Raw genomic sequence first — 12,460 nt, 5'->3', positions numbered from 1 at the left:
GGGGACTTGTGTCACTCTAAGAACCAAATTTGAGGTTGCCATTGGTAAACATGCTCATAAATCAGACAGAATAGAGTATTTTGACAATGTAAAAGTACAGGTTGTTTCCTGTGAGGGTTAAGTTTAGGGGTAGAAGAAATAATTTATTGTTTTCTATTATTTATTTTATTCTAACTGAAAAAAATCTTTTAAAAAGAAAAATAATAAGCTAATAGCTAATATTCTGAATTCAACTATATATATATATATATATATATATATATATATATATATATATATATATATATATATATATATATATATATATATATATATATATATATTAAAGGTGTAACAATACGCGTATTTGTATTGAACCGTTTGGTATGACACTTTCTGTTAGGTACGGATTACAAACCGAACCAATTCATACTAATATCTAAAAAGATAAAAAAGAATAAGTGTACAAAATAAAATGTTTCCTGTGCCACAACGCTTAACAAGGCATCCCAAATGACATGACAGGCAACATGCTGGCTTACCCGGCCACCTCCAAATACTGCTCCACTCAGAGCACAACGCTGCACTAGCTCGCAAAATGGCTATAACGTTAATGTAATCCTCCAATAACAAACAGCGAGTCTGGCATTTAGGAACACTTTGGTTTCGGAACATTTATAGATATGAGACAGGGCTCGACGTTGTGACCGATGTCGTGCGACCAGTTTTCACAGCAAAATGTTCACCATGTGTGCGGAATTAAGAGGCATTAACGCATTAAGCATCTTTGCACCTAAAAACGCCAAACGCAGCGCTCAGGAATGGTTTAAAACAGTTGACATGTCAACTTGCAGTAAACAAAGCCTGCAATGCTTGCACCGCCTTGAAGCTCTTCTTATTGGCCCACTGCACTAGAACAGAACGCAAATAAATTGGTTGATATCAGCTGTCAATAACTTCGTTCCGATGACAGGGAGCTACAACCGCAAAAACGTAAAGGTCTGGATAAGACAGAATGAAAACAACACTTGCAGATTTAGTTTTAGAAACCACCTAAAGTTACAAGTAAGTGGTTAAAGTCCGCTATGAAAACGACTGAAGCATTCATCGTAAAGCCAGTGGGACAGAGTTTTCAGGTAACTGTGTTTGCCACTGAATCTACACATTAGGCAAGAGATGTTTTAGTGTTATTTCTTTCTTTCAATTACTGTCACGATGATGTCAATCATGCTGATACCACGTTCACCATCGCTAAAGAGCATGCATTCACTGAGATGAAACTAATATTGCAGTTTATAAAAAAGAAAAAAATATTATAGGAAATACTGTGAAAATGTCTTTGATGTCCTTGCTCTGTTAGACATAATTTAGGAAATATTTTAAAAAGAGAAAAACTAAAGAAAAACAATGACAGGATGGCTGATAGTTTTGACGTCAGCTGTATCTGTTTTGCTTATCACCTGAATGTAGACTGTGGCAAAGATCTAGTACAGAAGTAGAGACACAAAGGAGAAGCAGAGCGACGGAAAGCGTAGGAGCAGCGAGATACAAAAAGCAAGCAGAAACAAACCCCCGCCTTTGCTGACACCACTATTGTCTTTTGCGTGACAGAGTAAATTAGTGTGATCGTCTGTGTGCGCGTCTGAGCTATCATAAGCGTATTAACACAGGCCCTACGGGGAGCGCTGGTAATCAGGTCTGTTTGACAGAGCCAGCGGGGGGAAATCTCTAGAGTATCCATCCATCCCATGTGCTCCAATGTATACCATGCAGCTCTCTTTGCTGATAAATGTCTATCTCTCTTCCTACTGCTGCACTGTATGTTTGTCTTTCTGGTCTTTTTCTATGTTTGTCTTGTCTCGACTTTGTTTGCTTGTGCTTAAACAGTCTTTAGCTACTATATTTAGCTTTAACTACAAAAATAAACTTATATGCTCATTTCTCACTCCAATAATACCACTACAATTAAGAGGTCCACAATTGACCATATATGGTTTATGTCAGGGGTGGCCAACCCTGTTCCTGGAGAGCCACCTCCCTGCAGATTTCAGTTGCTACCCATATCAAACACACCTGAACCAATTAATTAGGACCTGAACACCACATGATTATTATAGGCAGGTGTGTTTGATATGGGTTGCAACTGAAATGTGCAGGATGGTGGCTCTCCAGGAACAGGGTTGGTCACCCCTGGTTTATGTCATGAATATTAATGAGCTCTGCTCTGACGTGCAGGTCTTACAGACAGACATACACAAATAGCAGGATGCACGCTGAACACAGACCAATATAAACCCATCACAGTAACCTTAAACTACTTTGCTAACCAGATCTGATGTGGATAAAGGTTAAATTATAATTAAACTTGACAAAAGGGAGCGATAGAGATGTATCACTTTGTATTCTGAAGCTATATGAATCAGTCAAGTTTGGTGAAGGAAAAAAACATGGTTTGCAGTTACTATCAGTATGGGTGTACAAGAGATCTGCAGAGTGGATGGCAACATATCAAGACATTTGTGCTGCCCTTTACAACCCCAGGAGAGGGCAAATTCTTTAGCAGGAAAGCACTCCTTCCCATACTTCAAGATGCTCTAGGATTGACCAGCCCAGTCACCATATATAAACATTATTGAGCATGTCTTGGGTAATTTGAAGGAGGAGTCACTGAAGATGAATCCGAAGAATCTTGATGAACTCTGGGAGTCCTGCAAGAACGCTTTCTTTGCCATCCCAGTTGTCTTTATCAATAAGTTATTTGACTCATTGGAGAGACGTATTGATGCAGTCCTCCAAGCTCATGGGAGTCATACACAATATTTATTCTTGTTCCACTGCACAATGACTTTATATTCTAAACTATACATTATTTCTGACTCTAAGCAAAGTCAGACCTTACTGTCAACTTATTATTTGTTGTTCCTAAAACTTTGATATGCGACAAGACTTTGTCAGGTAGTATATATAATAAATATAGATCATTTTGAGGGATGTAAACAAAAACAATGATCCCAACATATTTCCTGTTTTACATTTTTCATTTGTTTAGCTTCCGAGATACCATAAAAGTAATACCATAAATAATGCTATGATAGCTGTTTTAACATTCAATTATGATTAAATTGCCTCTTGTTAAAGTTGTGAAATAGTTTAATAACAAGCAGAAAATGTTCATGGGCCAATGACATGACCATTTTAAAAATGGTCTATTAAAGTTTCACTATATAAAGTCGTTAAGTCACTAAAATTTTTATATAAGTTAATGTAAGTACTAAGTATAACATTTGTTTTAAGTGCTTGTGGTGGTCCTAATACTGTGGTTACTTTGGTAGAACCAGTATAATTGGTTAAATCTTAGTTAAAGCAGGCTCTTTTACACATTAAGGTTTGTCTTTTAATGCTATGTTGTGTTTCATTTTCTATTGTTATTTGTGTGCGGGTGCGTGCGTGCGTGCGTGCGTGTGTGCGTGTGTGCGTGCGTGTGTTCCTCTCTATAAGCATTGCATTTTTAAGCAGCCATGTCAGATTAAAGTTTATTTCAAGGCTTGCGTTTTACTGCTTTTTGTGTGTTTAAAAGTATGTTTTATTGCAGAGTTCAAACTATATAGCTCAAACTTTTCTTTGTACAGTATGATAGATCTATTTGTTGAAACCTTCAGATTTAAATGCAGGTCAAAAGTTTTGTGTCATTATTTAAATGCATGTGTATCTTTACAATAGTATCCACATGTCAAATTCCATCCGCGCTGACCTGTGAACTGCTTTTTGCAGTGAAATAATAGAGATGTGTAAACGTGTTCTGTGGGGTGATTCATACTTTGTCTCTCAACTAAGATTTATTTAGCACAGGGTTTTAAAATCTCGCTAGAGTATGAATCATGCCCCCCGAAAAGAGCAATGTTTTAGTTCATGATGAGGATGTGCTTCACGATTGTGAATCATTCTAAGCATCCATAAACGCTCATGGTAATTAAGAAAGAGCCTCAGAGGATCCACTTGTTTTTTCTAGTGTTTTCTTCCTTTAGTTCTTCCAGCCGCATCTAATGGAGATCCCTTTTTTCTGCTTATGCATGTGGAATTTATTACCAACCCACACAGTTCATCTTTTTACAAACTCGGAGCAAAAGGTCAAGCCGACCAATCAGCTCCAGAGAAAAGAGTGCTGTGCTCTGAATGAGTGCACTTGCTCTTCCATACATTAGAGACAAACTAATTTAGCATTAAAACTGCAAACATGTAAGCACACCAGCAAAGAATAATGGATTTCTCTGTGTAAACATATTTCCAGAGAGGTTTTGTGAAAGTCCTTATATGGAGATGGTTTTGAATATGTTATATGTCTATGTTGGTTGTGTGAGTATAGCCATTGTGAAGTATTGTTTTACAAACTGCATTACTAATCTCTCTTGAATCAACCCTGAGCTTAGTTTTTAACAGCAGATGTACACTGAAAAACAGTACACTTGCTTACTGTTAATGTTGCCCATACATGTGTATACCCATAAACAATGAGAGACACAACATAAGAGTGAAACAAACTACTCATTTCAAAAACTATTTTTAGGTTTAGGTGTCAAAAACCATAAGTCCCTTGGATTCCTTTGGTGTGTACAGGCACCACACACACCAAACACACTCATTTAAAGACTTACTTTCAGTAAAGTAGACAGGGAATTAACTATTTTCTTCTAAACTCCCCTTTTTTAGGGCAGGTAGCCTCATTTAAGGGAAAAGAAGTTGAAATGCATGCTCTTATGAGTGTGTGTTCACATTATAAGGGATTTTCATGTGCCCAAGGATGAGGCCAGATATAGAAAACTCTCTGTTGGCTTATGTAGGTTTACTCAGTAGCTGCAGCACGAAGAGCACACTTAAAAAAGTTCCTCACACAATGGAGAGATTTACATTTCATTCAAGGACAAGAGGAAGCCTTGGCGGAGAGATGTATTACATCATTGTGTTAATGTAAAACACTACTAATAGTATGTGTGGGCTTTTTATCTTTTGTGTTCGTGCAACTTAATGCGTCAGTTCCATACTAATAAAGACGCATGTGCAACGTTTTCTAAATACGTTTTTACGGATGCTTCTGACTCTGAAATGCACTTTATTTAAAGTCAATACATTTATTGAAGCACATAATAGCAAAAATCAAACATGGCCTGTTTTGTTTATGTCTTCAATACCTTACTATGTTTGTGTATGTGTCTGTCTAGAACCTGACGATGATGAGCAGAAGGTGAAGACGCAGAGGCCACGATCGGCTGACCAGCCAGGTGTGTTTCAGGCACAGACTGGTGAGTCTCATTGTCTAGATGCATTTCGCTTAAATGCACTTCAGAACCATGGACAGCGCTTACATTTAATCAAAAGAAGAGAGTCTGAAAAATAGCTGTAAAAAATGTTTGTCTGATTCTCATAAAGGTTTGTTGAGTAATGGAGGGTATAAACTATCTGAATTAGATGGGATTAAGCATCAGAACTCTAAACATTTTATTCCAAACATGTTTTTAAGTATTTGTCCATTGCCTTTTGTGATTTTAATTTGGTTTACATTTTATATGTCTAAATCAATTTATATTTATGAATCACAAAACTTCAAAATAAAGTTCAAAATGTTTTATTGTGTTTTCTGCTTCTAAGGGAATCTTCATAAAATATGTATCATTCATTCATTCATTCATCCATTCATTCATTCATTCATTCATTCATTCATTCATTCATTCATTCATTCATTCATTCATCCATCCATTCATTCATTCATTCATTCATTCATTCATTTATTTATTTATTTATTTATTTGTTTATTACTTTTAGTATTGGTTAAAAACAGCATGCTATCTACTGTTAAAACTAAGCTCAGATTCAATTCAAGAGTACTAATATATTTTCAAAATCTCTGATTTAGTGCAGCATTGATTTCTCAAATATGTAATTGGTTTACATTTTATTTGTCCATGTTGTTTTATATTTATGGATCACAAAGCTTATTTATTGAATTATTTAAATTAAGATTTTATTGTGTTTTCCACTGGTTCTTTATTAAATAAATACATATTTATTTATTTATTTATTTTTGTTGTTGTTGTTTAGAGTCATTGCAACATATTTTGTTCTGCTTTACATCTTCTGTGATGTTTTGAATAACAAAAATAAAGGGAACTGGAAACAGGATAATCAGGGTAAATTGCATATATATGCAAGTAGCCTTAATAATAAAATAATTAAAAATAAATAAGTACATCCATAAAAATTTAGAGTTTGCCAGAGCATAACCTTAAAAAAAATAAAATAAATAATAATACAATTAATAAATGAGTAAGTCTTTTTTTGATAGTCCATTGATACTGCTCCTTCAACAGACTCCTTTAACTGTCTATAAGAAACTTTGTAAGTACGTCAACTTACACTAACCCTAATCTAACAGTCTACTTATAGTTTAATGAGAATTAGTTGCTATGTAACTTAAATTCAACAAATGGACCATCAACATAAGGTGTGACCAAAAATTACTGTAACTGCAATACTTAAAAATCCTGTACAGTTTCATATGCTAAGCACTATTTATAAATGTATATATATATATATATATATATATATATATATATATATATATATATATATATATATATATATATATATATATATATATATATATATATATATATATATATGTATATATATATATATATATATATATATATATATATATATATATATATATATATATATATATATATATATATATATATATATATATATATATATGAAACAGTAGCCACAATAATTACATTTACCATCTTTGTATATAAAAGATTCTCATCTTAAAGTAATTTGCATCCCAGATCTTCACCCTGTGAAATAAATCACTGTGAAAGTAAACGTATGTGCATAAACTCCCATTGGCATTCCTGTCCTCATCAGCCCCCTACCCTCTGTTCTCCACCCATCCGCTCCGCAAATAAGGCTAAGCTCTGACTCACCACATGCAAATGAAGATGTAATGCGATTACAAGACGTGCAATTAATTTGATTTACCCATTCACTTCATGATGTTGCCTCTATCCAAGGACACGGCTTTCAAAAATGACACGAACAAAATATAACTGAAGAGTTTCACATGCCGTATTGCCACCTGTCACATTCAGCATTATGACCTTGCAACACCTTTCAGAATATCTTAATGTGCTGGAGACCTGAAAGAGATTAAATGAAGTTTTTGTGTGCATTTACCTTGGCGTTAACTGGAAGTTTCAATAGACTTTTATTCATTTTACTGTGATGTATGCCTGAATAAAAGGTTCTCTTAAAGGGATAGTTCACCCAAAATAAAAAATAAATAAATAAAATGAAAATCATCACTGCCATCATTGACTCTCTTTTTACTTGTTACAAACACTTTATTATTTATGTTTATTCTGTTGAGCTGCTGGGCACAAAATTAAATATTTTAGGGAAAAAATGACTAAGTTAATAACTTGGTCTGTGTAACACTTTTCAGTTCTTTGATCAAGATTAACATCATCAAGATAAAGGACATACAAATTTTTTTTAAATTTTTTTCCATTTCTTTGAAATGGCTCACCATCAGATAATGTTTTTAATTTTTATAATTTTTATTTTAGAATCTACAGGATTGTTCTTTTTTTTTTTTTTTTTTTGGAATCTGATTAAAACATACCTAAAATGTACTTATTTTTGTGATAATGTTTTATGTTTTATTTTCCCCCACCCCCTTTACAAATGTTTGTATCTTGTGAGCTGCCAGTCAGTCCATATTATTACCGCTGAGGGTGTGGGGTGGCACTCATCGATGTCCATAGAAATATACCTGTATATTATATATACACACACACACACAATTGAAGTCAATTCAATTTAATTCATTTAAGCTTTATTTGTATAGCGCTTTTACAATGTAGATTGTGTTAAAGCAGTTTCACATAAATGGTCATAGTAACTGGATCAGGGTAGTTCAGTTTTTAGTGTTTAAGTTCAGTTCAGTTTAGCTCAGTTCAGTGTGGTTTGAAGTCATTATTGAGAGTCCAAATACTGAAGAGCAAATTCATCGATGAGTAGCTTTTCAGATCCTGAACCATGCAAGCCAATGGTGACAGCGGAGAGGAGAAAAACAAAAACATCAATAAAAGAGTGAAGAAAAAAAAACCTTGAGAGAACCAGACTTAAATTTCTCCGCTGGCCAAAAGTCTTGTGCAGAATTAGTCAGAATTATTACCCCCCCTTTGAAATATTTTTCTTTTTTAAATAGTTCTAGTAAAATATTATTTACTGTCATCATGGCAAAGATAAAATAAATCAGTGATTAGAAATAAGTTTTTAAAACTATTATGTTTAGAAATTAATTGAAAAAAAAATCTTCTCTCCATTTAACAAAAATTGTGGGAAAAAATATATATATTTGATGTCAATTTCTGATGACCAAAATCAACTCAATTTTTTTTTTCATAAAAGGACCGTTCAACCAACAATCATCAAAATTAAATAATTTAAAAAATTGTTTCAAAGTTAAACTTTTACCATTTCTTTGTAATGATCTGATTTATATTTTTTCTCTTGTAGTTTTAAACCTATTTTTTCTTTCTTTCTTTCTTTCTTTCTTTCTTTCTTTCTTTCTTTCTTTCTTTCTTTCTTTCTTTCTTTCTTTCTTTCTTTCTTTCGATTAAAAAAGCCACAAAACTGAATTCCTGACCCCAATTCATTTCTAATAATTTATTAAAGGCATCAGCATAGCACAAAAACCCTGGACTCATTTTGACCTTCTCATTTCTCAACTTTCTTCAAGTCTTCAGTTTCAGCCTGGGTTGAGGATTTTAAAGGCTTTACTTTCCTCTCTCCATGGCATGTTTTGTAGGTGACCCGGCAGCGGAGGAGTGGTCTCAGTGGAGCGTGTGTTCGCTGACTTGTGGGCAGGGTTGGCAGGTTCGTTCGCGTTCTTGTGTATCCTCTCCGTACGGGACCCTCTGCAGCGGCCCGCTGAGGGAAACCCGACTCTGCAACAACACTGCCACCTGCCCAGGTGAGCCGCAGCATCAAGCAGGTACAGTACCTCCAATGGATGCCCCTGTGCACTTTCACACTCCCTAACATTGCATGGATAGGTCAAACTCTTCACTGTAAAAAAGAAATCTGTAAATTAACAGTTTATCTATTTTGTGATTCACAAGTGTTTTCTGTTAATTTACAGTTGTGAATTGCATTGCGGGAGTGTTATTTCTGCTCTGTCCACTTTTAATGTTGACAATTCAACTGTACAGCTTAACAAAGTGACTTCTATTGACATTTTAGGAGTTTAAAATAATATAATATTTGAGAAATAATATTTAGAGAATTAAGTTTGTAAAATAACTGAAAGTACTGGGAGTTTATTATCAGGTTTTTGTACCGTAATTTACAACACCACTTAAAAGACGTTTAGAGACTGAAGACTCCAAGTGATGAAGTGTTTCAGTTGTAATTATGTCGCTTTCTTCCTGCAAAGTCTTAAGGTAAGGCAGTACGGGGTCTTTTGGCCTGTTTCCACTGAGTGGTATAGTATGGGTGGGTACGAGTCACCTTTATCAGGCTTACGTTTCCACGTGGTGGACGTGGTGTATTACATTGCAGTCAGCGTCGTTCTCACTCAAGGAAATGTCAAAGTACCTGTACGGGTCGTTCACATATCATATGAGAAGCACTTCTCACAAAACAGATGCTTTATAAACATAAATACTTGTTTATAAATGTTTATTACTAACTTTTCGTTGAACATGATTTGATTATAACTGCAGATCAATGATATGAAACATCTGCAATTATATAAAATATATAAGTAAGTGCAACATATGCGAACACATGCATACTATTACAGTCTTCGATATGTTACCAATTACAGAAAAACTACACACAGCATACGTTTACTCCTTATTTGGGTTCAAAAACAACACGCAACAAATAGCTCAGTCAGTGCAAACCTCTCATCTGTATTTTTATTCTTCACCAGCACATGTAACCTCTTGTTAGAGAGTAATTCTGTGATTTCGAGTTCATAATAGTCCATAAGACGATCATAATAGTTAAACATGGCAGTTTGTTTATGTTTTAGGTTGCTGAAAGAATCATTTTTTTCTTTGTTTATTCGTGCTTGATTCGTATTTGTCCGTTTCTAAAAGGATCAGATGTTAGAAGCACATCAATAATCACACGCACGCATACGGGGCACAGGGTAGATTCTGCTCTTCTTCTTGGCTTTGAGGCTGTTCATCAAGATGACGACAAGGTTTTTTTGAGCTCGAGTTGACCATGGCTCTTTATTATATGTATATATTATTATGGTGTAATGGCTCGGCTGTGTATTTAAAAATGGCACTAAACCAATAGAATTCAGCTGCACATCTAGTTCTGCCTTTTAGTACCTTTTGAAAAGGGTACCCAAAAAGTAGTACAGTACGGTTCACCTTTTGGTACCTTTTGACAGTGGAAACGACCATAAAAGAGTACCGAACTGTACCGTAACACTCAGTGGAAATGGACCATTTGTTGTCTCATTTTGTTCTTTAAAATCCGTCACAAGTTCTCTGTTGGAGACAGGTCAGAACTGCAGGCAGCCCAGTCAAGTACCTGTATCCTCTTCCTTCCTAGCCAAGACTTTGTAATGTGTGCAGAATGTGGTTTTGCATTGTCTTCTTAAAATATGTATGGGCGTCTCTTGAAAAGAACCAAAATTGGAATACGTGTTTATTAAAAAAAAAATCTAAATAACAAGGAGCACAATAAATATGTTTTGTTGTATTGTCTGCAATGAAATGGAGGTCAAAGTTAATTTAGAAATCACTACTTTCTTTCTTTTTTTTTTTTTTTGCATTTTCCATGCTGTCCCAACTTTTTTCTGATATGGGGTTATTATCAAAATGTCCATAGATGCCACTTTTACAAACTTTTCCACATCAAAAGCTTTTGAAGGAAAGATCAATGTCCCATAATGCAATTCAATAGCTTATTTAAAAAAATAAAAAAAAAAACATGAATCGCATAATATAGAAAACTCAATTTACAGTGTAGTATATGTTAACTAAATGCTTGCTGAAATGATGCATGAAAAATATAAGCTATTAGATTTTTTACAGCTTCTACTAAGCACTACACACACTGCATGTTTGAAGTACATATGCATTGCACTGCATTTCTGTTAAGTGTCTATTAGGTTGTTGCATAGAATGGGCACTTTTGACACTCTTTGTACTGTACTGATATCAGTCTTTTTTATTTTTTGTCTGTACTGGAGTGCACTTGTGTCTGGTATGTACTGTTGTATCAAGGTTGTGCGATGCAAGTGAGATCAGTTACAGGTCTCACTGGTGTTTTAGTTTTGTTTTGCACGTCTGCACAATGAGTTCTCACCTGAAAGGATATCAGCATGTTAAAGGGTTAGTACACCCACAAATGTACATTCAGTCATTGTTTGCTCACGCTGGTGTGATTTCAATGCCATATGCCCTTGTGAAATGAATAATAATAATAATAATAATAATAAATCCTCTACACACTGCATATCCATATAAAGAGAGAGAATATTGACCAGTTTTTAGCTTTTAAAAAGATTATATTAAGGAGTGCTCTCATCTCCAGTTTAGTTCAGTTTCCTTTATTTTGTCCTCCAAAACATCACAGTAGATGTGATAGAGATCGAACTTGTTACATCGACGACCAGCAAAAACATCAGAAAACACTATAAAAACGTAACATAATAAATAAGATTTTGTAATAATAATAATAATAATAATAATATATATATATATATATATATATATATATATATATATATATATATATATATATATATATACATATACATATATTCTATAGTCTACAGAGCAAACCACCGTTATACAATAACTTGCGATATACAATATATATATATATATATATATATATATATATATATATATATATATATATATATATATATATATATATATATATATATATATATATATATATATATATAACAAATTATGTATATTTATATTGTTGGGTTTAATAATTCTGACTTTAACTGTATGTTATTTTTTGTTGGAATTTTATAGTCTCATGAATGTGCAGCCATGATTAAGAATAGGGTTAGATATTTTGTTAAATGATATGTAACATTTAGTGTTTTTACACTTCTCTGTCACATACACTTGGCATTACCAATTCAGCAATGTAACGCATTACAAGTAATGCGAGTTACGTAATAATGTTAGTTTTAGAGAACTAGTAAAGTAACAATTACTTGAAAAAATTAATAATATTTAATCTACTTTTAAAAAAAAAATCTTATGTAGGTTACTTTATAGTTTAATTAAGCTTTTAAAAAATAAAATGCTGAATTAAAATTAAAGTAGTCTATGAATCATGCAGTCAATGAGAATGTGTTTTATATTTTGAACGCATTGAAGAAAAGGAAAAGGAAATTGTCTCAATGGACAATGTTTTTAGCAAC

The 12,460-nt window shown here is 33.6% G+C and overlaps 1 protein-coding gene across 50 annotated transcripts in view; it reads left to right on the top strand.

The window, feature by feature from the left end:
• Positions 1 to 12,460, top strand: part of adgrb2 (adhesion G protein-coupled receptor B2) — a 550,430-nt gene that overhangs the window by 272,460 nt on the left and 265,510 nt on the right. For 27 of the 50 annotated variants that reach the window (XR_012395197.1, XR_012395196.1, XM_073931868.1 and 24 more), the window contains exons 3-4: positions 5,196 to 5,276; positions 8,852 to 9,037. Coding sequence is in view for 48 of the 50 variants with exons in the window: in XM_073931868.1 (XP_073787969.1) it covers positions 5,196 to 5,276; positions 8,852 to 9,037 (267 nt within the window). In the remaining 2 variants the exon portion in view is untranslated. The remainder of the gene's footprint in view (positions 1 to 5,195; positions 5,277 to 8,851; positions 9,038 to 12,460) is intronic. The other 23 variants (XM_073931867.1, XM_073931897.1, XM_073931864.1 and 20 more) reach the window with 3 other exon arrangements.

This window comes from Danio rerio, chromosome 19, assembly GCF_049306965.1.
Source record: "Danio rerio strain Tuebingen ecotype United States chromosome 19, GRCz12tu, whole genome shotgun sequence".
Lineage (NCBI taxonomy): Eukaryota > Metazoa > Chordata > Actinopteri > Cypriniformes > Danionidae > Danio > Danio rerio.
The sequence above is the reverse complement of the archived record's forward strand: the minus strand, read 5'-3'. Positions and strand labels throughout refer to the sequence as shown.